This window comes from Lonchura striata, chromosome 18 (genome assembly GCF_046129695.1).
Source record: "Lonchura striata isolate bLonStr1 chromosome 18, bLonStr1.mat, whole genome shotgun sequence".
Lineage (NCBI taxonomy): Eukaryota > Metazoa > Chordata > Aves > Passeriformes > Estrildidae > Lonchura > Lonchura striata.
The window spans coordinates 2,981,457-3,006,638 of NC_134620.1; the positions used below are offsets into that span (position 1 = coordinate 2,981,457).

The following is a 25,182-nucleotide window of genomic DNA, read 5'->3' on the forward strand; positions in this document are numbered from 1 at the left end:
TCCCATCTCTGTTCCCATTCCCTGTTCCCATCCCGGTTCCCATTCCCCGTCCCCATCCCTGTCCCCATTCCCTGTCCCCATCCCTGTTCCCCATCCCTGTCCCCATCCCTGTTCCCATCCCGGTTCCCATTCCCTGTCCCCATTCCCTGTCCCATCCCTGTCCCCATCCCTGTCCCATCCCTGTCCCCATCCCTGTTCCCATCCCGGTTCCCATTCCCCGTCCCCATCCCTGTCCCATCCCTGTCCCCATCCCTGTCCCATCCCTGTCCCCATCCCGGTTCCCATCCCGGTTCCCATTCCCGCCCCGCCCTCCCGCCGTGGCCCCGCCCCGCCCCGGAAGCGCTCCCCGCTCCTCAGTTCCGGCGGCGGCGGCGGGTACGGAGCGGCCGGAGCAGGTACGGACCGCGCCGGGCCGGGCAGAGCGGGTACGGGCCGGGTACGGGCCGGGCCGGGCCGGGCAGAGCGGGTACGGGCCGGGGCAGAGCCGGGCCCCGCAGCCGCTCCTGCCCCGGGCTCCTCCCCGGAGCTCTGCCCGTGCGGCCCCGGGACGGGCTCCCCGCGGGGCCCGGGCCCCTCCCGACCCCCGACCTGAGCTGTGCCCCCCGGTGCCCCTCCGGGACCGGCGGTGTCCCGCTGTGACCCCGCTGTGAGCCCCGGCTCGGCCTCCGCCTCGCCCCGGGCCGTGTCTGCGTCCTGACCCCGCGTCCTGAACTCTGTCCGCAATGTCCCCTCCCCACTCCGGGCTGTGTCCCCATGGTCCCCTCCCCAGTCTGGGCTGTGTCCCCTTGGTCCCCTCCCCACTCCGGGCTGTGTCCCCTTGGTCCCCTCCCCAGCCCGGGCTGTGTCCCCTTGGTCCCCTCCCCAGTCTGGGCTGTGTCCCCATGGTCCCCTCCCCACTCCGGGCTGTGTCCCCATGGTCCCCTCATCACTCCAGGCTGTGTCCCCATGGTCCCCTCCCCAGTCTGGGCTGTGTCCCCATGGTCCCCTCCCCAGTCTGGGCTGTGTCCCCTTGGTCCCTGGTCCCCTCCCCAGTCTGGGCTGTGTCCCCATGGTCCCCTCCCCAGTCTGGGCTGTGTCCCCTTGGTCCCTGGCCCGGCTGGGGCACACGGGGGTCCCCCGTGCCCGCTGCCTGCCCCGGGCTGTGTCCCGTGTCCCGCCTGTCCCCGCAGCAGCTCCATGTCCCAGCGCTGCTCTCCGGCCCGTCCTGCACGGACCACCCCGGGCACCATGTCCTGGCCACTTGCTGGGGACAGGACCCCTGAACGGGCTGGGGGACACGGGGTGAGCCCTTCACCCCCTCAGGATGTGGCACACCTGTAGAGAAAGGTCTTGGCTCTGCCTGGAATATGCTGGGAACTGGGCGTGGAGCAGACGGGGAGGCAGCTGGGCTGATATCCTGTGCTCGCTGCCTCCTCCATGGAGATTTTGGGGGGAAAAGCCCCAAAGTGGATTAAAAGGAGCTGTGAGACAGCTCCAGCCTGAAGGAGCCGTGTTGGAGGTGTTGCTGTTGTTGTTGCAGGTGTTTTGTGTGGAGTTTTGGCACCTGTCAGGGGTCCCTTCCCCAGCAACACTGGGACTCAGGAGGGGTTTTGTGTCTTCTCTCTCCTGGGGTGACAGAAAATGGGCTAAGCCTTGGATGAGCAGTTGGACTGATGTGGTTTGTGGCTCCCACACCCATTTGTGGGGTCAGACTGCCAGGCTGAACAGGCTTTGGCACCCCAAGGGGCTTTCCAGAGGTGTTGGGCCTTGCTTGGATCAAGCCAGGCTGGGAATTCCAAGGCAGGAGGTGCCCACCCTGCAGAACCTTCCTTTCCCAGGAGGAGAACATCCCCTCCGCCACGGGAACCTGATGCTGTGGCCAGGACAAAGTCCTTGGTGTCCCTGAGGATGCTCAGCTGGAGTTTGGGGAGCCCCTGTGGGTGCCATCCCTGTTCAAGGTGATTAAAAACGCCCCCAGCTCTCAGAGCACGGTGCTTTGGGCTCTGTGGCTGTGGGATCCTGGCAGTGTGTGCTGCAGGGGACACCTCAGCATTGTCCTTTTTGCTTTTTCCTTGAGTTTATTCCCCAGTTATTAGTTGATGGGATGTATTGCTTGCTGGTGCCACTGCTTTGGATCTGCCAAGGATTTTTTGGGTTTGCTTTGGGCACCATGCTGATGGCATGGTGAGTTTGGCTCCTACCCCTGAGTTATCTGAGTTATCCCTTGCTTGGTGGGGATGGAGCCTTTTGGAATGCCCATGGGTTGGTCAGAAACAAGATTGGTGAGAGGATGGGGATGGTCCTGCTGGGATGCAGCAGAGTCACAGCCCTGAGCTGCTGCAAGGCCGAGCTGGAGCAAAGACTGGCTCCAGTTAGGCCAGAGAGGGGGAAAAGATCTCACTGGGAAGGTGTGTGGGGCTGCTGGGAGGGTTTGTGGTGGTCTGGCAGAGGTGGGATGAGCCCAGGGCTGGGAGCTGTGGGATATGGGATGAGCACACAGGGATGGGAGCTGTGGGATATGGGATGAGCACACAGGGATGGGAGCTGTGGGATTTGCACAGGGGTGGGAGCTGTGGGATTTGCAGAGGGATGGGAGCTGTGGGATGTGCACAGGGGTGGGAGCTGTGGGATGTGGGATTTGCACAGGGGTGGGAGCTGTGGGATTTGCACAGGGATGGGAGCTGTGGGATTTGCACAGGGGTGGGAGCTGTGGGATTTGCACAGGGATAGGATGTTTCCCATCCTACAGGCACAGGAGGTGTGGCTGTAGGATGGGAAGCACTGCTGTAAGGAGGGACAGAACTGGGGTCAGCAGGAGGCTCTGGAGCTGTTGGGTTGTGTATCCTCAGCCTCTGGCTCTCTTCTGGCACCCTGGGGTGTTTCTCTCCCTTGCTGGTGCTTGTGCCAGCTCCTGGGGTCTGTCCATGGGGCAGGGATGTGCTCAGAGCTGTGTTGGTGTGCTTGTTTTATTTTTATTTTTCATTCATGATCGCGATGGGACTGCTGGGGTACATTTAATGAGTTTTATTTGTAGTATTAGCTTTATTATGTGGTTGAGACAATAGGAAGATGGTAAAGCTTATATACAGCTAGTAGCAGCTGATGATTTCTTTGTTGCTGAATATTTAAAAAACTTCTGGCTAATAGCATATTGCTAAAGTTTATAGATAATTATTCTAGCTAATTACTGAAAGTACACGTATACTTGTTTCACACAGTGTTTGCTTGTCTTCTTTCTATTGATAACACACAGTACATTATTATTAAGTCTAAAACCTTTTACTATCTTGCTAAGCATATTTTCTTGTAGTCTGAAGGTTTATCTTAGCCAAACTTAAGACTTAGGTTATTGTTTCATGCCCTTGCTTTCTGTACTATTATAACTTCTCTCCTTTCAGACTTTGTAACTACAACTTAGCTCTAAGTTTTTTGTTCTTTCTGTTTCTGGGGCCTGCTTTTACAGCTTTCTGGAAGCCTTCTTACCTTTACTAATTCCCCATCACCACCTCACCCCTGCCTGGCCTCTGCAGTGCCCTGGAGCTGCCTCACACCAGCAGGGAACACAATTCCCCACGGCTCCAGTTACCCATTCATTTGGTAGTCTTCCTTAATTTCCCTAATTATGCCACCTTGGCCCTCAGGTGCTTCACTGCCAGCTGAGGTGTTTGCTTGTGGGAGTTGCCTTTCCCCACCAACCTCCAGCTGCCCCTCTGCTTTCCAGCTGAGCCCTTTCCTAGGAGCTTGTCCTTGGAGTTCTGCTCCTTTCTGCTCTCCCTGGCTTTGGGTGCCAGCCTGTCCCCCCTGAGCAGCAGGAATGTGTGTGCAGGGATGAAACTTCCTTTTCCCCCCCTTTTCCCTCCCTCTTCCCTCCCTCTCCCCCCTTTTTCCCCCCCTTTTCCTTTCCTCTTCCCCCCCTTTTCCCCTGGACTGGGGACAAGGGATGGAGGGACAGGACACAGGGAATGGCTCCCACTGCCAGAAAGCAGGGATGGATGGGACATTGGGAATTAGGAATTGTTCCCTGGGAGAGAGGTGAGAGGTGGGATAGAATTCTCAGAGCAGCTGTGGCTGCCCCTGGATCCCTGGAAGTGTTCCAGGACAGGGTTTGGAGCAGCCTGGGATAGTGGGAGGTGTCCCTGCCCATGGCAGGGGGTGGGACTGGATGGGCTTTAAGGTCCCTTTCCACCCAAACCATTCCATGGTGAAAGTTTGGTCAGCAGCATCTTCAAGGATGGAGAAATTGTCCTAAAACAGGGTAGTAAAAGTAGCAGAAGAAGTGAGTTTTCCTGCACTCTCCAGAAGAGGAAATGAGTGGCACCAGCAGTGGCTCATTTGGTGTTGGTGTTGTTCCCAGGACCCTCTGGCAGCACCCACCTCGGTGGGGAGCCCAGGGATGTGTTTGTTGTTGTATTTTGGGTTTAGGAGCCTCTTGTTTTCCCAAGGTAGTGGAATTTGGGAGTTGCTGGCTTGGCAATGGGAAAAATGGGGTGTCTGAGCTCTGCCATGTCCCTGACCCGGGGGCTTGAGAGGCTCAGTAGAGCAGCAGTGCTCCGGTGTGTGTGGAGCTGTGGATTTGAGTCCCCTGGAGTGAACAAAATCAGGGATAAAAGGCTTTGGGTTTGTGCCACTGCCAAAACCTGTCCACAAACCAGTCCTGAGGAGCCCAAACTGGTTATGGGGGGGCTCTGGGTGCTCCTCTCCAGCAGCTTCCAAATCCTTATGGACACTTAAACCCTTGAATCCTGTTTGCCAGACCAGCTTAAAACAAGTTTGGTGTGAAGATGAGGTAAAACGTGAGCTACCATGAGGTCAGGGGTGGTCAGTACCCTTGGCTTTGCTGCTTGCTTTTTGTGAGTGAGGAGCTGCTCCACTCAGCCTCTCACTGGGACATCAGTGTGGAAAGGAGCTGGGTGGGAATTGCTGGAGCTGAGGGAGCAAACACCTTCTCCCAGCTCTGCATCCTTAAAAGCAGAGCCAGGCAGCAGCGCTGGCCCCTGCCCAAGGGCTGAGCTGTGGGAATTCACCTGCGGCTGGCAGCCAGCCCTGCCTTGTCACCCTGGCACAGCCTGGGGGACACACAGGGGGCAGGGTGCTGAGCACTGGGGTTTGGCAGCTCTTTGGGTCCCCTCATCACCCTGCTCTGGGCCCTGGGGTGCTTCCTGCCCTGGGGAAGGTCGTGTTGGTGTGAGGAGCGAGGGCTGCGCCTTCATTCCCGAGCTGCAGGAGCTCCTTTCCTTCCTGGGGTTGCTGCAGGGCTTGAAGGAGGGAGGGAATGGATGGATGTCTCAGCCTCTGAAATCAGTGGGGTTTTTTCAGTGGGGTTGTGGATGGGAAGACCACAGGCTGTGCTTTCCCTGGCTCTGGGAGGGAGAGCAGGGAGCTGCAGGGAAGCGGCCGGCGTGATTCGTGTCTGCGAGCTGCCTGCACAAATTCCCTGCTCAGCTTCAGGTTTGCTTTCCAGGCACTTCTGCAGAGCAGGGCTGAGTGTGAGCCAGGTCCTGGAATCCGAGGGACTGCAGTGAATCCTCTTTCCTTCCTTCCATCCTTCCTCCCAGCCTGGCAGGACGGGCTCTGCAGTGAGGTGCAGAGAGCTGTGGCGCAGCCCCGAGCTCCCGCTGTTCCCTGGAGAGCCGTCGACTTAGTGGGATAAAAAAGGCTCTGAATCAATCCCAGGTAACTGAGGCAGGGAGGAGTGTCCTGTCTCACGAGGGGCAGGGCTGTGGGAGTGTGGTGCCAGGCTTCTCCCTCTGGAATTGCACCAGGCTCATGCTGCCAGCCCCCAGAGCAGCCCCAAACCCACGCAGACTCCTTCCCTCTCCTTCTCTGCCAAGCTGCGTGCTCTGCCCAGCATGCTCAACCCCAGATTTCATCCAGATTTTCTTTTTATCCCTGCTGGGGATCCCTCTCCAGCTTGGACAGGGAACAGAGGACACAGTTCCTCTCTGCTCCTGCTGCGTTTGGCTTTCAAGATGCTCATTTGCATTTTAAACCCATCCGCAAGCTCTTTTTTTAATCTCTTTTTTTTTTTTTTCACTTGGCTTTGCTTCCTGTATTCCTGCCCCTCTGAAACAGCAAGGCCACTACAGGCTTTCAAGGACAAGCCTCTGGTTCCCTCCCTGTTGAAAGAAAGATGGGAAAACCAGCCATAAAAGCCAAATCCCCACTGACCTTTCTGAAGGGCTGCATGTCTCCTTCCTCAGCCTGCCAAGCCCTAAATCTGCCCTAAACTGCCTGAATTACATAATGGAACCTCAAGTGCTGGGCTGAAACCTCACCCCCTTGGAATTTAAAGCAACGCAGCTGGAGCAGGGCTGGTTTGTGGAAGAGGCTCCCTTTGATCTGGCAGATCCGTGCCCCTGGGCCGCGCCGTCCCGTCGAGCTGAGCCTAAGCCCGTTCCCTCCCCAGCCCAGAGCTGCTCCCTGTGTAGGTGAGAGGGAGGCCTGGGTGTGGGTTTTCCCTAAGAAAGCGTTTTTTGGATGAGGAAAGGCCAATCCAGGGGGATCACTGAGCCCCTGCTGCCCGCCTCTGTGCGGGATGGGATGAGCAAAGTCAGGGCTGCAGCTCTGGAATCTTCAGTGATTCCTTTCCTCCTCCACATCCTCTGTGGAGAACCACCTGATTCCCCATCATCACAGAGCTGTGAGGTGTTCAGCCTCCCTGAGGGATTGGGCTTCTCCCTGTGACTCTTCCCATGGGATCCCAAACTCTTTTCCTCTCCTGGTGTTTTTCCTTTCTGGAACTCTCCTAACAGTCCCTGCAAGGAGATTATCAGCCCTGAACCTCTGTGCTCTGCCTCTCCTCCAGGGCCGTGCTGCTGACTGGAAACCACCATGACGGACTCCAAGTACTTCACCACCACCAAGAAAGGTAAGGGAAGGAGCAGGAATATCCCAGTTCATCCCAAAACCACCGGCTGGTTCTTACTCCTCTGTAAACCACGTGGGGAGGGTTGGGAAGCTCCCGTGGGAATGCCCTGAGTCCCTGTGGCTGACATCCCACCCTGCTCCTTGCTCTGGAGCAGCTGCTGTGGGGTCAGGACACCTTGTCCCCAGCCCCCTGAGCCCAGCCAGGGCTGGTGGCAGCTGGTGATCAGCTTTAGCAGCTCAGGAGCTCCCCTGGGCAGCGCTCGGGGCCTTAAGCACCCTCCAGAGCAAGGAATTAATGTGGAGAGAAGCCATGTGGCATCTTCCTCTTCAATCTGCCAGCCCAGAGGGGAGTAAGGAGCTCAGCGTGGCTTCAGGAGGGCACGGGATGGTGCCCTGGGCTGGGGGGTTGCTGCCACAGGCAGGGAGGGATTTGGGAGCCACCTGTCAGAATCTGAGCTATTGATGATCCTGAGGTTGTGGAAAGTCTCTGTCTGTCAGCCCCCTGCCAAAGCAGAAGCCATAATTGGTCTGTGCTGTTTCAAGGCTGTTTATTCTGTTTATCTCTCACATGTTCTGCTGCCCTGCCCAGCTCTGTCCTGCAGGGCAGCGTGTGGGGCTCTGCCCTCAGTGGGATGTGACAAACATTAAATACCAGAAACTCCCTGGGCTGGATTTACAAGAACGTGCCAATATCTGTCACCTACGTTGGACAGTGTGTCCCCAGCCTGAACCAACAGAAAAATGCCAACACCACAGTGAGACATGGAGGGCATGAAGGAGGAGAAAAAGGACAAGGCACACCCAATTTCCTCCAGCTTGTCTGCTTTGCACCCCTCATCTAGAATCCTAAAATTTTACTTTTGCACCTGTGCCACACTTAATTATTACTGATATCAAACACTCAGAGCTGGTAATTGATCCTGTAAGATTGAAAACTCTTTTCCATGGCCAGAGATCACAGCCAGTGTCTCTGGGGGCTCTGTCCAGGGGGGTTCCTGACCCCTGCCAGGGTCCCAGACCTGCCAGGGCAGCCAGAGGGAAGCTCTGGATTCCCACAGCCACCCTTCTTCATACAGCCTTGAGGAGCAGTGCCCAAAATCCACCTGCCATCATCCCTGGGAAGGGTAGGGCCTCATGGGGCTGGGATAACCCCCCCACAGCCAGAAATGGCCTCTGGATGACCCCATCCAGTTCCCATGGGGGGGCTCCTGCAGCACTTCCCATCCCCGTGGCACTGGAGGAGCCACAAGGATTCAGCAGGAGGTGAATATTTTCCATTCCTCTGGATAAGAGCTGAGCCCCCAGAGCAACCCCAGCCTCAGTGAGGTGTTTGGGAAGGTAAATCCCTCTTTTCAGGGGTGGCAAAGGAACCCTGTCACACAGCAGGTGGGAGCTGTGCTCACCCAGCAGAGGGGTGGGGGACCCTTTCCACTGATCCCTCAGCTGCCTCTTTTCCCGTTTTTCCAGGGGAGATATTTGAGCTGAAGGCTGAACTGAACAGTGACAAGAAGGAGAAGAAGAAGGAGGCTGTGAAGAAAGTGATTGCATCCATGACTGTGGGCAAGGATGTCAGGTGTGTGCTGGGGCTACAGCCTGGAGTGTCCTGAGTGGGAAGGGACCCACACGATCATCCACTCCCACTCCTGTCCCTGCCCAAACCCCCAACAATCCCACCCTGGGCATTCCAAACCCTCCTGGAGCCTGGCAGCCTCAGGGCCGTGCCCATTCCCTGGGCAGTGCCAGCACCCTCTGGAGAAGAACCTTTTCCTGAAATTTACCCTAAGTTTCTCCTTCATGCTGTTCTTCCACGTACCCAAGACAAACCCAGCTGGATTTTGGGTTCCCTTTCCCCCTGTTGCTTCCAAGGGGGTTTCCATGCTGCTTTTCCCCTCGGGATTCACCCAGGTGTGTCCTGGCTGCAGCTCTGCCTCCTGCAGTGCAGTTTGTGTCCACGTGGCCACCTGGCAGGTGGGGGCTCTCCTGGCTTTTGCTGTAATCTGCCTAAAAGAGGATTGGTCTGGCTGCCAGATCAGTTTGTTGGGATTATTCCCACTTCCTTTGTGTGTTACTAAAAACAAGCAGGACCCCCTCGGAGGCTTGGTGGCGGTGCCTGGATGCTGATAAACCCTTTGCAGCCTCTCCAGTCCAAAAGGTCAGGCAGCTGCTGCTGTTCCTGCTTCCTTTTTTCCATCTGGCTGAGCTGCACGTGGCTCCTGCCGTGCCTTTTCCTGCACGGACCTGCCCCAGCACAGGCAGCGTCAGCAATTTGATTTTCATGGTGGATTTGAGAGTAAATGGAGGGAAAACACACTCAGGCTTGGGAGAACTGGGGCATCCCTGGCTCCCAGAGCAGCAGGGAGTGTCTGTCTTGGGACCACTGTGGAAATCACATGGAAATGGCAGGAGCTTCCAGTACTTGAAGGGGCTTAAAAAAAGAGGGAGCACAGCTCTTTACATAGACAAGTAGTGACAGACTAAAGGAGAATGGCTTTAAGCTAAAAGGGGTTTAGATGGGATATTGGGAATTAGGAATTGTTCCCTGGCAGTGCCCAAAGCCAGGCTGGATGGGGCTTGGAGCCACCTGGAATAGTAGAGGGTGTCCCTGCCATGGCATGGGGTAGAACTTGATAACCTTAAAGATTCCATGACTCCCAACCCATTCCACGATCCTGTGGTTGTGTCAGCCCATTGTTTTGGTGTGTGCCTGTTTCAGGCTGCAGGGAAGCAGTTTGCTGAGTTCTCTGCTCCCCAGGAGGTGCCAGCAGAGCCTGGTTTAGCCAGGGGTGAGACCAGCCCAGGTGGGGAGCAGCTTTGCAAAACCCAGTTCCCTGGATTTAGGGGGGCTCTGGGTTTGATCCTGTCAGGGCTGGCCAGGTTTGAGGAGGTGGAGAAGCTCCCAGGAGCCTTAGGACATCTGTCAGGGTGGAATAACCCCTGTGTTAGCCCTGGGATCTTGATTGCCTCCCCTGAGGTGGTTTAATTGTCTGATTGGTCTGTCTTTGGATGAAACAGCATCTCTGGTGCCCCACAGCTCCAGGGTGCTTGGGAAGGGGAAGCCCCAGCTCTGTGCAGGCAGATCCCACTGCATTCCCCTCCATCCCAGCAGAGTATCCTGGTGCTCCAGACTCACCCTGGCACCATCCTGTGATGACGCATAAAATCCTGCAATATCCTGAGTTGGAAGGGATCCACAAGAGTCATCCAGTCCAGCTTCTGGCCCTGCACAGGACACCCCAACAACCCCAGCCTGTGCCTGAGAGGATTGTGCAGCACCTTCTCCCGGGGCAGTGGATGTGCCCTGGAGCAGGGATGCAGCAGAGCCATGTGGGAAAGCTCAATTTTGGTCCATCAAGGGCTGGTTTTGATACAGATCATTACAAAAATCCACTGGGGGTGGGCATTTCAGCCATGTCTGCTGCAGGGTGGGCTCAGGTCATGGAATCATGGAATCATGGAATGGTTTGGGTGGGAAAAGGTCCTGGGCAGGGACACCTCCCATTGTCCCAGGCTGCCTCAAACCCCACCCAGCCTGGTCTTGGACACTGCCAGGGATCCAGAGGCAGCACAGTTGCTCTGGGCACCCTGTGCCAGGGCCTGCCACCCTCACAGGGAACAATTCCCAATTCCCAATATCCCATCTAGCCCTGCCCTCTGGCAGTGGGAAGCCATTCCCTGTGTCCTGTCCCTCCATCCCTTGTCCCCAGTCCCTCTCCAGGTCTCCTGGAGCCCCTTTAGGCCCTGGCAGGGCTCTGAGCTCTCCCTGGAGCCTTCTCCTCGCCAGGTGAGCACCCCTAGCCTTTCCTCCTAGGAGAGGGCTGGGTTCTCGTGCCTTTGGGAGCAGGTTCTCGTGCCTTTGGGAGCAGGTTCTCGTGCCTTTGGGAGCAGGTTCTCCTGCCTTTGGGAGCAGGCTATCCACGGGCAGGGGGTCCCTGGGCATCGTGGCTGTGCCCTGCCTTCACCGAGCTCTCCGTGTTCCAGCGCTCTCTTCCCGGACGTGGTGAACTGCATGCAGACAGACAACCTGGAGCTGAAGAAGCTGGTCTACCTCTACCTGATGAACTATGCCAAGAGCCAGCCAGACATGGCCATCATGGCTGTGAACACCTTCGTGAAGGTGAGGGGACAGGGCTCCGTGTCCCGGGGCCACAGGGGACACCATGTGCCAGCTCACTGCGCCAAGCTGCACCTCAGGGAGCGTGGGCAGCTTTCCAAAGCCTCTCCCTTCTGGAGGAGGGGCTCTCCAAGCTCTAGAAAACTGATTGAATTTGTCCAGCAATGCAGAAACTCAGTTTTTGGCAGCTGTCCCGTGGCACTCGCTCTGTCAGGGGTGTGGGCAGCTCCCATGATCGAGAGCTGTCATGTGAACCTATGGGCTGAGAAATCCCTCGTGATCTGAAGAGTGTGTTAGGAACCAGGATATTGCCAAATCACTCAGTGGAAAGGCCTGGTGGGCTTTAGAGGGAGTTCAGGCTTTTCAGGGAGGATAAACCCCACGTAATAATCTCAATTTGTGTTTCCAACATCAGGCTGGTTCAGGTACCTGGTGTAAGTGATGAGGACATGGGATTCCTGGATGTATTGAGGAGTTCTGGGTGTGAGGATTGGTGGTGTTGGAACTCAGTGGGTGCAGGACAAGAGAGAAACATCTCTTGGGTGACTTGTTCTCAAGGGCAGAACATGAAAACCTCCAGATTTGAACCCAAATCCTCCTGGAGGACCTGAACCTCCTGGAACTACCTGAGGAGCCCAGGCTACCCAACCTCTCCCGTGCTCCCTGCAGGACTGTGAGGACCCGAACCCGCTGATCCGGGCTCTGGCTGTGAGGACCATGGGCTGCATCCGTGTGGACAAGATCACGGAGTACCTGTGTGAGCCCCTGCGCAAGTGCCTCAAGGACGAGGACCCCTACGTGCGCAAGACGGCCGCCGTCTGCGTGGCCAAGCTGCACGACATCAACGCCCAGCTGGTGGAGGACCAGGGCTTCCTGGACACCCTCAAGGATCTCATCTCAGACTCCAACCCCATGGTGATTGCTTTTTGCCTTCTTCACCTCCTCTTCATCCAAACAGCAGCCACCGCTCTCCCGTCGCGTTCGCGTCCAGCTCCTTTCCTCCCAGATTCTCTCTTTGGTGTTAGCAAACTGGTTTTGGGGAGTTTTTGCTTCTCAGGACTGCAGGTTGTGTTCCCTGCCCCATAACACTGTCTCCTGGACAGAGGGTTTCTCCCACCCCGTGGCTGTGTGTGATTCCTCTGTTCCCAGTGGGAAGGAGGCTGCTCCAGCTGGCTCAGGGCAGAGGGAAGCTGCTGCTTGGTTCTGATACCACAGAGCCAGTGGCTTTTGCCTCTGGTTTTCCTGGCAGCTGGGCTTTGGCTTCCTTCCCTTTCTCCAGGCATGGGGAATTTTAAAACCGCCTTGCCCTAGGGTTTCTCTTCCCACAGCCTTTCCTGCTTTTCCAGTCTTACCCTGGGTGTAGTGTTGAGCCCAGGAGCTCTGTGGAAAGCTCTGGGGCTCCTTGGAGCTGCCTGGGGAAGGGAGCTGGGCAGGAAGCCAAGGCTGAGTCCGTGGAACACGTGGGAGCCGTTGGAGACGCGACGTGGGCGGTGGGAGCGTGCCGGTGGGGATGGCTCATCCATCCCCCCTCAGATGTGCTGTGGGGAGGGGGAAGCTGGAGCCCAGATGTAGGTGGGATGTGAGGGGTTAGCAGTGAGGAGGCAGCTCCTCCCCTCACACCACATTTGGTGTCACCAATCCGTGTCCTGTCCCCCCTGGCAGGTGGTGGCCAACGCGGTGGCGGCGCTGTCGGAAATAGCGGAGTCTCATCCCAGCAGCAACCTCCTGGACCTCAACCCCCAGTCCATCAACAAGCTGCTCACAGCCCTCAACGAGTGCACTGAGTGGGGCCAGATCTTCATCCTGGACTGCCTGGCAAACTACATGCCCAAGGATGACCGGGAAGCACAGAGGTGAGGGGACAGGCACGGCCTGGCACTGCCCCTTCTCCTCTGAGGAGTCTTCACCCTCCTGACCCTGCTGCAGGAGGGGGGACAGCGGGCATCTGCTGGACCTGTGCCTTGGGCATGGCCATCTGGAGCCTGCCCTGGTCTCATAGGGAGCCCTGGCACTGGGATTGAGCTCCTCGAGCTGCTTAAAATGTGGCTGCAGGTGGTAATGGGGAGCTCCGAAATGGGGTCACTGCCAGAGGGTTCTGCAGGGCCTGGGGAATAACCTTCACTGGGGCACTCAGGAGCCAGCTCAGCCTCTTTGGGAAGGTCCCAAGTGCTGCTCAGCTTTCCTGCAAGTCCTTCCTCCATGCTGGCAGGAGTTTTTCAGCAGGAGGAAGGGTTGGGATCATTTCCTTTCCCTCCTTGCAGCATCTGCGAGCGGGTGACGCCGCGGCTGTCCCACGCCAACTCTGCCGTGGTGCTGTCGGCTGTCAAGGTGCTGATGAAGTTCATGGAGATGCTGTCCAAGGACCTGGATTATTATGGCACTCTCCTGAAGAAGCTGGCCCCACCACTGGTCACTCTGCTGTCTGCAGAGCCCGAGCTGCAGTACGTGGCCCTCCGCAACATCAACCTCATCGTGCAGAAGAGGTGGGTGTGTCCAGGTGTCCCCTCCTAGCCACAGGTGCTTCAATCCCTCTGACTGCAGCAGTGTCACAGCACATCCTGTAGGGTGTTTTTTCTTCTCTGTTACTTAAAATCCAAGGAGAGTCATGGAATTATGGAATGGTTTGGTTGGGAGGGATCTTAGAGCTCATTTAGCGGATGCCTTCCACTAGATCAGGTTGCTCCAAGGCTTGTCCAGCCTGGCCTTGAGTCAGTCAGGGGAGGGAAAGAGCAGGGAGCTAAGCTGGGATATCCAGTTTAATGTATCCTTTAGTTTAATTTATTCTTTATTTGGGGCAGCAAAGGATGGCAAAGCCAAAAGCTGTGAGATTTTGGAGTAGTCACTCCGTGTCTAGGGAGGGATTTTTGTGCTGCCAGCTGCCTTCTCCACAGTTGTCCTCTTTGAACAAATGCTCAGAGTCCTTTTGTCTCTTTGCTGATCTAAAATCCTGGAGGTGGCTGAGGCCCCACACGTGTGCCTGGAGCAGGAGTGGCAGCTGGAGAGCCCCAGCCCAGTCAGATGATTTGTTCTCCTCCCAGTCAGCGCCGTGGTCGCCTCTTAAAAATAGCAGCAATTTCTGGGAGAAGTGGAAAGCAATTAGTGTCCCTGTGTGTCGGAATCTGTGGTATTGATGATCCTGAGGTTGTAGAAAGTCTCTGTCTGTCAGCCCCGCTGCCAAAGAAGCCATAATTGGTCTGTGCTGGTTTCCAGGTTGTTTATTCTGTTTATCTCTCACATGTTCTGCTGCCCTGCCCAGCTCTGTCCTGCAGGGCAGCGTGTGGGGCTCTGCCCTCAGTGGGATGTGACAAACATTAAATACCAGAAACTCCCTGGGCTGGATTTACAAGAACGTGCCAATATCTGTCACCTACGTTGGACAGTGTGTCCCCAGCCTGAGCCAACAGAAAAATGCCAACACCACAGTGAGACATGGAGGGCATGAAGAAGGAGAAAAAGGACAAGGCACACCCAATTTCCTCCAGCTTGTCCCCTTTGGACCCCTCATCTAGAATCCTAACATTTTACTTTTGCACCCATGCCACACTTAATTATTACTTATCTCAAACACTCAGAGCTGGTAATTCACCCTGTAAGATTGAAAACTCTTTTCCATGGCCAGAGATCACAGCCAGTGCGTCTGGGGGCTCTGTCCAGGGGGGTTCCTGACCCCTGCCAGGGTCCCAGACCTGCCAGGGCAGCCAGAGGGAAGCCCTGGATTCCCACACCTGGGAATGGGAATGTGGAAGGCAGCTTGGAGCTAGACCTGGCCTAGCTCTTTCTCAGCTTTGAGAGAGGGAGAGCTGGTGAGAAAGGTCCAGCCTAGCCCTGGGGTCTGAATTTGTGTCCCTGCTCCCACTAAAACGTCCCTTCCAGCCTTGGCAGGACAAACGTCCCCTGCTGCCTCATGTCTGGCCTGTGTGTGTAGCAAAGTTGTGCTCTGTCCCCTACGTGCCAGCAAAGGGGAGCCAAGGGACAGAATCCTGGGGGATAACCACGGTGACTTGGTTTCCTTGGCATTGAATAGCCCCCCAAAACCTCGGGATTGGGGTGGAAGTGAGTGCCTGTCCCCCCTAACGCTGTCTCTCGCTGCCCCAGGCCTGAGATCCTGAAGCACGAGATGAAGGTGTTCTTTGTCAAGTACAACGACCCCATCTACGTCAAACTGGAGAAACTGGACATCATGATCCGCCTGGCCTCCCAGGCCAACATAGCCCAGGTCAGGAGCTGGGCTGGGGCACCCAGGGCTGCCAGCACCCTGGTGCCAGCCCCAGCTCTGCAGGGAGCGGCTGTCCCACCCTGCCTGCTGTGCTGGGTCACTGCCCCCCTCTCCTGGTGCCTGTGCCAGCTCTCACTGTGCTGTGCCCCTCTCCTGGTGCCTGTGCCAGCTCTCACTGTGCTGTGCCCCTCTCCTGGTGCCTGTGCCAGCTCTCACTGTGCTGTGCCCCTCTCCTGGTGCCTGTGCCCTCCTGCCAGGCCCTCACTGTGCTGTGCCACCCCTCAGGTGCTGGCAGAGCTGAAGGAATACGCCACGGAGGTGGATGTGGATTTTGTCAGGAAGGCGGTCAGAGCCATCGGCCGCTGTGCCATCAAGGTGGAGGTGAGGGCTGGGTCATGGCAGGGCCTTGTGGCACCTGTGGGTGGGCAGGGTGGCACTTTCCAGCACGTGGTGACCATCTCATCCCAGGAATTTGCAAGTTGGAGCCTTCCCAGGCGTGGGGATGAGCCATGGTTGTTTCACAGGGATCAGTGGGGTGCCAGGAGGGTCTTCCATCCCCTTATCCTTTGCAACTGGAACTGCTCTGGGATCCCTGCCTAGAACAGGGCCAGGGATGCAGTGGTGATACCAGTGGCTTGTTGGGGACCAGAGTGGGACTAGGAAGGGAGCTGATCCCTTCCTGGGGGCTGGGAGGGAGCTGATCCCTTCCTGGGGGCTGGGAGGGAGCTGATCCCTTCCTGGGGGCTGGGAGGGAGATGATCCCTTCCTGGGGGCTGGGAATGAGCTGATCCCTTCCTGGGGGCTGGGAATGAGCTGATCCCTTCCTGGGGGTTGGGAATGAGCTGATCCCTTCCTGGGAGCTGGGAATGAGCTGATCCCTTCATGGGGACTGGGAGGGAGCTGATCCCTTCCTGGGGGCTGGGAATGAGCTGATCCCTTCCTGGGGGCTGGGAATGAGCTGATCCCTTCCTGGGGGCTGGGAATGAGCTGATCCCTTCCTGGGGGTTGGGAATGAGCTGATCCCTTCCTGGGGGCTAGGAGAAGGAGCTGATCCCTTCATGGGGACTGGGAGGGAGCTGATCCCTTCCTGGGGGTTGGGAAGGTCCCAGTCATTTTGCAAGAGGCTGGCATGAGCCAATCCCTTCCCGAGGAGCTGGGGGGGAATCCATCCCTTCCTGAGGGGCTACTCAGAGGCTTTGCTTCCCTGTGGGGCTAATTTTCCAAAGGGGATTATTAAAACCCTCCCTGGAAAGGTGGCTCTGCATGGTTAGAACACTTCCAATGGGGAGAGAGGAGCCCGTGGGAACGTGCAGAGAGGATGAGGAGGAGCCACACTGGGATGTGAAGGGCAGACCACGCTCAGGGTCCCCCGTTCTGCTGTGGGCTGGGTTTGGGGGTGGTTTGGGATGTGAAGGGGGGGGTCTGTCCCTGTGTGACCGAGTCCCTCCGGCAGCAATCGGCCGAGCGCTGTGTCAGCACCCTGCTGGACCTCATCCAGACCAAGGTCAACTACGTGGTGCAGGAGGCCATCGTGGTCATCAAGGACATCTTCCGCAAGTACCCCAACAAGTGCGTGGGGATTCCTGGGATGTGGATTCCCTGGGATGCTCCCGGCCCTACACCAGCTCTTCCCTCCACTCTGTGCTTGAGGAGCCACAAACCCTTGGTGGGATGAAGCCCCCGGAGCCTCCCCCCCAGCACAGGTGGCTTTGGGAATCTTTTGTCCCCAGCCCCAGGATGGTGGCAGTCCCAGATCCAGGCACTGAAAGGCAGGGGAGCTGCCAGGGATGTGCAGGGCCCTTGTGTCAGCAAAAACTCTCCCTGGCTCTCAGTCCAGGTCCTGATGCTGGAACAAGGGCAGCAGGAGGAGAGGAGAGGGGAGGGAATGTTCCAGCTGAGCCAGGATGAATAGGCAACTCTGTAATCAGGAAGTCAGGGACTAATAGTGGTAATAAATACTAATGAGGTGAATTGGTAATGAGCAGAGCAGCCTGGTTCATTCAGGAGCAGGGAATGTGCTCTGGGATCGGTGTGGGCACTGCCCATGGGGGCAGGGGCCAGCCCGAGGCAGGGCACCCTCAGCCACAGCTCCGCTGTGGGCAGCAGGACGTGGTTGGAGTTTGGGGTCAGGACTCGGGTCTCCTGCTCTGGGTGAGCTTTCTCCTGCTCTCTGTCCTCCCTCGGGAAGGTACGAGAGCGTGATCGCCACGCTCTGCGAGAACCTGGACTCCCTGGACGAGCCCGAGGCCAGGGCTGCCATGATCTGGATCGTGGGGGAATACGCCGAGCGCATCGACAACGCCGACGAGCTGCTGGAGAGCTTCCTGGAGGGCTTCCATGATGAGAGCACCCAGGTGTGCCAGGGGGACTGCTGGCTCAGGGTGGCACTGTCACACAGCTCCTGCTCGGTGGAGCAGGGCGCAGTTTGCTCTGAAGGGATTGTTCGTGCAGTGCTTGGGGCAGGTTTGGCTGTAGGATGGGGCCCAGGCTTGGAGGAACCTGGCAGAGTGGAAAGTGCTCCAGGAGGAACAAGATGGGGTTTGAGGTCCCTTCCAGCCCAAACTGTTGCATGGTTCTGTGAAGTGCCACCATGGCCTTGTCCCAAGTGCCTTCCCTATTTCATGGCTGGCACCAGGCAGTGACCTGGTTATCCCACTGTGCCAGCAAAGATCCCTTTGGAGCTGGAAAACGAGCAGAGGGAGCAGTGCCTGCGCTGTTGCCCAGGGCAACTGAGGCCAGAGGGTGGAATTTTGGAGAGTTTCCAACTCTGGAAAACTCTGCAAAACACCTTGTAACCAAGTGACAGCGAACAGGGCAAAGTCTACAAATGCTAAGTAGCAAAGCCAGAGATCCAGACTCCCTGAGAGGCTGGGAGGGGAATTCCTGCTGCTTTTCCATGTGGAAGGCAGAGGATGCTCTGGCCTGTGCCCTGTGGGGCCACGTTACCTGCTCCCAAGATGCTGCCCCATAATGCTGGGGTCAGCCTGTGTCTGATGGTGTGGAGAGGGGCTGGGAAGGTGGGTGTCCTGACAGGTGACACTGCCACTGACGTGGTCACCATGCCTTTGGTCCCTTGAAAGGCAGGTTTGGGATTAGCTCCTGGGGCAAATCCGTGTGTTCCTGCAAAAACCCGGTGTGACCTGTCTGTCTGTCTGTCCCCCACAGGTCCAGCTGCAGCTGCTGACAGCCATCGTGAAGCTGTTCCTGAAGAAGCCCACGGAGACACAGGAGTTGGTGCAGCAGGTGCTGAGCTTGGCCACACAGGTGGGTCCCACCTGGGAGAGCTTCCCAGGGCTTCCCATCCCCTGGGAAGTGGGAATGGCTTGGTGGTGTGACAGCAGGCAGGTAACTGGGGCTTGGCTCAGAATAGTTTGGGCTGGGAGGAACCTTAAGGATCCTCTTGTTCCAGCCTGCAGGGACACCTTCCACTGTCCCAGGCTGCTCCAAACCCCGTCCAGCCTGGCCTTGGGCACTGCCAGGGATCCAGGGGCAGCCACAGCTGCTCTGGGCACCTGTGCCAGGGCCTGCCACCCTCCCAGGGAACAATTCCAAATTCCCAATCTCCCATCCAGCCTTGCCTCTGGCAGGGGTTAGATGGGCAGGGTCTCCCTTCCCTACCCAGCCCCTCTCAAACACCAACAACCCACCCAAACTCAACACCAATTTTCCCATATCCATAACTTCCCTTAACCATTTCAACAGCACCCATAACTCTGCCTCTCAACCAGTCAATCACCACAAAATTCCACCAAAATTCCTCAAAGACTCATTAATACAGCTCAAAACCACAGGGAAGCCATTCCCTCTGTCCTGTCCCTCCATCCCTGGAGGGTGTGGGCACGCCCATGGCTCAGGAGGCACCTTGTGGCCTCTGGTCCCTGCGATCCCTCCAGGCGTGGCTTGGGTGGGGAAAGCAGCTCTGAGCAGCTCTGTAGTAGCTGCAGTAGCTCGAGTAGGTCTGTAGTAGCTGCAGTAGCTCTGAGCAGCTCCTCAGTAGCTGCAGTTGCTCTGAGCAGCTCCATAGTAGCTGCAGTAGCTCCGAGTAGATCTGTAGTAGCTGCAGTAGCTCTGAGCAGCTTCTCAGTAGCTGCAGTTGCTCTGAGCAGCTCCATAGTAGCTGCAGTAGCTCCGAGTAGATCTGTAGTAGCTGCAGTAGCTCTGAGCAGCTTCTCAGTAGCTGCAGTTGCTCTGAGCAGCTCCATAGTAGCTGCAGTAGCTCCGAGTAGATCTGTAGTAGCTGCAGTAGCTCTGAGCAGCTTCTCAGTAGCTGCAGTTGCTCCGAGCAACTCCGTAGTAGCTGCAGTAGTCTGAGCAGCTCCGTTGCAGCTGCAGTCGCTCTGAGCAGCTGCAGTTGCTCTGTGTAGCTCTGTAGTAGCTCTGTAGTAGCTGCAGTTGCTCTGTGTAGCTCTGAGCAGCTCTGTAGCAGCTGCAGTTGCTCTGAGCAGCTCCGCAGCAGCTGCAGCTTCCCGCTGGCTTCCCAAAGGACTCGGACAACCCGGACCTGCGGGACCGTGGGTACATCTACTGGCGCCTGCTGTCCACGGACCCCGTGGCCGCCAAGGAGGTGGTGCTGGCCGAGAAGCCGCTGATCTCGGAGGAGACGGATCTGATCGAGCCCACGCTGCTGGACGAGCTCATCTGCTACATCGGGACCCTGGCCTCGGTGTACCACAAACCCCCCAGCGCCTTCGTGGAGGGCAGCAGGGGCGTCGTGCACAAGAGTTTGCCCCCACGGACGGGCTCGTGAGTGTTCCCGTGGCCCCTCCCCGTGCTGGGATTTCCAGGGCTGTGGATGGAGGGGTTGGATGTGGGGCTGCTGTTGGATGTGTTGGGTTCAGAGCTGAGCCTCCCATCCCCAAGGGAGGTTCTGTAAGAGCAGGGCTGTGTGGCTTCAACCCTGGCCTTAAAAAGCTGAAGGAGTGATCTCCACTGGGGTTGTAGAGATTCCCAAGTGATTCCCAGCGATCTCTATGGGAATGTGTTGGGAGCCAGGATGGCACGGAGGGGGTCTTCCTTGCCATTGAAGTGTTGGCAGCCGGGATGGGATGGAGGGTTCATCTGGCCAATTCCTGTCTGCAGTGGGAGCTCCTGTCCCAGCTGGAGCTCCTCACCTTGTCCCATCATTCCCTTCAGGAGCGAGAGTGCCGAGAGCCCGGACACAGCCCCGTCGGGGGGGCCAGCAGCAGATCAGCCTTCTGTCATCCCCACGCAGGGGGACCTGCTGGGGGACCTGCTCAACCTGGACCTGGGCCCCCCAGTGAGCGGGCCACCCATGGCCACCTCCACCGTGCAGATGGGCGCCGTGGACCTCCTCGGGGACAGCCTGGTACGTCCCAGCTCCCGTGCTCCTTCCCTCACTCCAGGCTGTCCCATTGGCATCCTGCTGGGCTGGGTGCTGGCTCTGGTCTGGGCTGCCCTGGGCTAGGACAGACTTGTCAGCATGGGGACATCTGGGCAGGTCCTTTCCTGCAGTGGGTGAGGACAGAGGGCACTGCGCCCTCATTTATCCTGCCATTAGCCACTGGAGGGGTTCCACCCACCACTTCCCAGTGCCTTTTCTCTCCATTGGTGTGGGTGTTCCCACTCCATGTGCTGTGCTGCAGGACTGGCTGCTCCTGGGGACTCCTCTCTGAACCCCAAACTGGGATGTGGCCACTCGTGGCCTGTGGGATGTCCCCTGTCCGTGCCCTCCTGGGAATGCAGGCCAAGCAGTGCTTTGGCCCCGGGGTGAGGTGGGATGGAAACCTCTCCCTGTGTGGGAACACCTGCCCTGGGGGTGCTGGAGATGGGCCAGGCTCCCTGAAGGAATAGAGTTTGGAGTTCCCTCCATGACTCATGAAATCCAGCAGGTTTATGCCAAGGGGAGGCAGCATCGTTGCCTTTCCTGTTTTGTAACCCTGCAAGTGCTGCCCTGGCACCTTGTGGCTCCCGGGGATTGGTGATGGGCTGGCACTGAGGCTGGGAATGAGGTCTGGCCCTGTCCCCTGGCTCCAGGACAGGCATGGACAGCCAGACAGATGTGTCAGAACTAACCTCTGTCCTCTCCTCCCCTTCTCTTCTCTCTCCTTTTTTGTCTCTTCTCTGCTGGCTTCTCTCTGCATGTGGCTGGCTCTTCTCTCCACCTTGCCTGCTTCTGCTTGGAGATGGGGGACGAGTCGGAAGGGGTATGGATCACCCTCTGCCCAGCCCCGTGCCCACCCCTGGCTGCCCCTGCTGCCCCCAGCCCCAGTGACACCTCACATCCCTCTGGGGACAGCCATGGCCCCTCACAGCTCCTGGTCTGGGACCACTGGAGCATCCTGACTCCAGGCCCTTGCTGCCCCGCACTGCTGCTTCCAGGGAGTGTCAGAGGGGACATTCTGGGGACCCCTGTCCCCTGCCCTCAGCCCTGCCCCTGCTGATGCCCCTTTCTTCTCTTGCAGCTGCGCAGCGATGTGGGAGGCAGCCCTGCTGTGAGTGTGCCCTCACACCCAAACCCTCTCATTCTCTGCATCCTCCTCCTCTTCCTCCTCTTCCTCCTCCTGTCGCCGTCCCCGTGGTGCCCCCTAACCCCTGCCTTGTCCCCACAGATGGGTGGCAGCGGTGGCAGCTTCACACCAGCTCCCAGCACCACGGCGCCCACAAACGTGGGGGCCCCCCTTGGCAGCGGCCTGGGTGACCTCTTCGACCTCACCGGTGGGGTGGGGACCCTCTCGGGATCCTACGTGGCCCCCAAAACGGTGAGTGGGGCAGCCAGGCCCGGGGTTAAGGGGGGCACAGACCCCCGTGCCCACCCCCCACAGCAGAGCCCCCCTGGAGGGAGGTGGGGGAGCACCAGGGGCTCTGCTTTGGGTGACACCCCAAGGGTTCCTTGTCTCCTGGCCCAGGTGTGGCTCCCTGCCATGAAAGCCAAGGGGCTGGAGATCTCTGGCACCTTCAGCCGCCAGGTGGGCTCCATCTCCATGGACCTCGTGCTGACCAACAAAGCCCTGCAGGTCATGTCTGACTTTGCCATCCAGTTCAACCGCAACAGGTGAGCCCCACCTGGGGCCCGTGGGGACGCTGCCCAGAGCAGGTTTGTGTGGAAAAGGGTGTGAGGAAGGAGCTGCAAGGCTGGGAACAGCCTCTGGTGATGACCCTTCTCTCTCTGATGGCTGTGGTGGTGATGAGCACCAAACCAAAGCCTCTAAGAAGTTGGCTGAAGAGGCTGTTCCTCAGGGTCTGACCACTGTCCTCTTGGTTGTCCTGGGGAACAGATGCTTCCTTTGCCCTCAGAGGCACTGAGGGAATGCTGCAGGAATGCTACACGTGGGTGGAGGAGGAAGGGGGAGATTTGGGGTTACCCCAGGGTGGGCAGGGCAGGAACCAGCCCCGTCCTGAACACTGCAGGGGCAGCAAGGCGATTGCTGGGGTGCCCGTGGAGGAAGGCAGGGAGCTCCAGGCATGGATGGACAGTGCCTTGTGCCATCCCCTGCTGTCCCCACGCTGACCCCCTGCCCTCCCTGGTGTCCCCCAGCTTCGGCCTGGCCCCAGCAGCTCCTCTGCAGGTGCACGCACCTCTGGCTCCCAACCAGTCCGTGGAGATCTCCCTGCCCCTCAACACCGTGGGCTCCGTCATGAAGATGGAGCCCCTCAACAACCTCCAGGTGGGCAACATGGGGCTGTCCCCTCCTGGGGAGCTGGGGACGGGGCAGGGTCCCCTGGAGAAATCCAGAGGGAGGTGTGGCAGCAGGAGCCAGGTGCTTGCTGCAGTGACACCTGGCTCCAGGGGGATGAGGATGGGATGGGACATTTCGGGATGAGATGGGACATTTTGAGATGGGATGGGACATTTTGGGAACCTGCTGTGGATTGGAGGTGTTGAAATCCCCGTGTCCTTCCACCCCAGGTGGCAGTGAAGAACAACATTGACGTCTTCTACTTCAGCACCCTGTACCCCCTGCACATCCTGTTCGTGGAGGACGGCAAGATGGGTGAGTGGGGTGACCGTGGCTCCAGCGAGGTGTGCTCTGTCACCTGTCCCCATGTGCCATCCCAGCCCCTGGAGCCTTCTTGATCGCATTGGGTGAGCCCCCAAAAGCAGGTGGCTGCCCTGAGCCTGCTGGAGCAGGTGGCAGGGTGACATACCTTGGCTGCCGTGTCACCTGTGTTGTGTCACCTTTGGTGGTGGCCACTCTGGCAGCTCCCTCAGTGCTGGTGTCCTCCCTCCCTGCAGAGAGGCAGATGTTCCTGGCCACCTGGAAGGACATGCCCAACGAGAACGAGACCCAGTTCCAGATCAAAGACTGTTCCCTCAACGCAGGTGGGTCCCACCCCCTCGGAAGGACTGCCTGGGTCACGCTTCACTGAGCCTGTCCCCAGGTGCCACACGGCTGTTAAATCCCTGCAGGGTGGGGACTCCAGCACTGCCCTGGGCAGCTGTGCCATCCTTTCCATGAAGAAATCTCCCCTTAGTCCCTAATACCCAGTGAAAGCCTCTTCCATGACAAGGAGGGGAGGAGATGGGGCAGGAGCAGGTCCAAGGGGAGCAGGGGGTCAGCCCGGCCCCTCAGCCTCTCCCTCCCATCCCAGATGCCGTGAGCAGCAAACTCCAAGGCAGCAACATCTTCACCATTGCCAAGAGGAACGTGGAGGGGCAGGACATGCTCTACCAGTCCCTGAAGCTCACCAACGGCATCTGGGTGCTGGCAGAGCTCCGGATCCAGCCCAGCAACCCCAGCTTCACGGTACATCCCATCCCCTCCTGGGGCTGGGGGGCACGTCCCTGGCACCTCCCCAGCTGCTGGTGGTGCTGGTGCCAGCCCCGCTGTCCCTGTCTCGTGGGGAGGGTGGCACTGCTCCCGTGGGCACAGCTGAAGGACACGGCGGGGTCCCAGCCCAGCCAGCTCCGTGAAACGCTGTCCTCGGAGCATTCCCTGAGCAGGGATCAATCCATGAGCCATCCCCATGTCCCGCTGCCCCTGTCCCCTCCCCACCTCCCTGGCAGCCCCTGGGGAGGGAGGAGCTGTGTCACCCTGACTCCTCTCTCTGTGTCTCCACCGCCCGCCCTCGCCGGCCTGCCCGCCCTTGCAGGATTTGGAGGTTAGAGATTGGTTTTTCCCTGGCTTTGGGCTCTCCCTGGCTGCTGCCTGGATATTCCTCCCCCCAGCCCCGATGTTTTTCCCTGCCCTGCCAGCCTCCTGGTGCCTCCTGCCTCTCCTTCCCAGCAGGGCTGGCACAAAGAGGGGGATGTTTCAGAGGGTTGGGATGTCCCTATCGCCCTCTTGGTTTCACTGGGGATGAGGATAGCTGAAAATCCTTATCCCAGAGGATTCTCCATGAGCTTTCCCTGCTTGAGGAGCTCCTTGATTTTCGAATGTTACAAACACCTGAAGGGGCTCGTTCATCTTTGGAGAGGAGGATGTTTTTGGGGAACCCTTCACCCTGGAGTGCCAGGCACTGAATCCAATCCCAAAAGCTGGAGTGTTGCCCCTGCCTGTTCCCTGCCTGTGCTGCATGTGGCTGGCTCTGCCCTGGGAGGGCTTGCAGGAGTTTAATAACCTTTTTCCAGCTGAAACCAGGAGCTGGACGCCCCGTGGGAGGGTGCTGCAGCATGCAGGGCTCTGCTTTGGGGCTGGTGGCTCTCCAGCGTGGGGTGGGATGCCATGACCCCGCTCTTCCCTCTCTCCCCACAGTTATCCCTGAAATGCCGAGCACCAGAGGTGTCCCAGTACATCTACCAAGCCTACGAGACCATCTTGAAGAACTGAGGTGCTGCTGCAGCCCCTCCTCCTCTTCCTCCTCCTCCTCCTCCCCTCCCTTTCCCGCCCGAGGGAGCAGGGCCGGATCCGTGTGCATGTCCCCTTTCCTTCCTGTCCCGGGGGGCTGGGGGGAGCAGAGGGGGCAGGGGGCTGTCCCCAGTCCCTGCAGCAATCCCTGCAGTCTGTGAGTGATGCTGTGTCCTCCTTCTCGCTGCTGCTGCTCCCTCCAGATCCCAGTTCCACCCTGTGGCTCCCCAAAACCCCAGCTCCTGGTTCTCATGGCGTGCTGT

The 25,182-nt window shown here is 58.3% G+C and overlaps 1 protein-coding gene and 1 non-coding gene across 4 annotated transcripts; both read left to right on the plus strand.

Annotated features, from left to right (window-relative positions):
• Positions 1-333: 333 nt before the first annotated feature.
• AP1B1 (adaptor related protein complex 1 subunit beta 1) lies at positions 334-25,028 on the plus strand. Of its 3 annotated transcripts, XM_077787113.1 has the most exons (25): positions 334-395; positions 5,441-5,652; positions 6,785-6,847; positions 8,314-8,419; positions 10,825-10,960; positions 11,627-11,872; positions 12,620-12,810; positions 13,219-13,440; positions 15,053-15,173; positions 15,459-15,554; positions 16,627-16,742; positions 17,362-17,527; positions 18,339-18,437; positions 19,657-19,916; positions 20,307-20,499; positions 21,317-21,337; positions 21,596-21,625; positions 21,743-21,892; positions 22,040-22,185; positions 22,669-22,743; positions 22,780-22,798; positions 23,041-23,125; positions 23,368-23,454; positions 23,724-23,878; positions 24,827-25,028. In XM_077787113.1, the coding sequence occupies exons 3-25, from the start codon at positions 6,811-6,813 to the stop codon at positions 24,899-24,901; spliced, it is 2,832 nt and encodes a 943-aa protein (XP_077643239.1). In that variant the 5' UTR covers positions 334-395; positions 5,441-5,652; positions 6,785-6,810; the 3' UTR covers positions 24,902-25,028. The 3 variants fall into 3 exon arrangements, with proteins under 3 accessions (XP_077643239.1, XP_031362101.1, XP_031362104.1); XM_031506241.2 differs by having other exon boundaries at positions 22,669-22,798; XM_031506244.2 differs by lacking the exons at positions 21,317-21,337; positions 21,596-21,625 and having other exon boundaries at positions 22,669-22,798.
• Positions 22,265-22,369, plus strand: LOC116184206 (small nucleolar RNA SNORD125). The gene has a single exon (XR_004148962.2). It is a non-coding gene; the product is annotated as a small nucleolar RNA SNORD125 (small nucleolar RNA).
• Positions 25,029-25,182: the final 154 nt, after the last annotated feature.

Bases quoted from the DNA above. Each gene is read 5' to 3' on its own strand.
- AP1B1 (XM_031506241.2), top strand. From the start codon at position 6,811: ATGACGGACTCCAAGTACTTCACCACCACCAAGAAAG. The intron at 12,811-13,218 runs GTGAGGGGACAG...CCCTCCTTGCAG, and splicing joins GATGACCGGGAAGCACAGAG to CATCTGCGAGCGGGTGACGC. The intron at 16,743-17,361 runs GTGCGTGGGGAT...TCCCTCGGGAAG, and splicing joins TTCCGCAAGTACCCCAACAA to GTACGAGAGCGTGATCGCCA.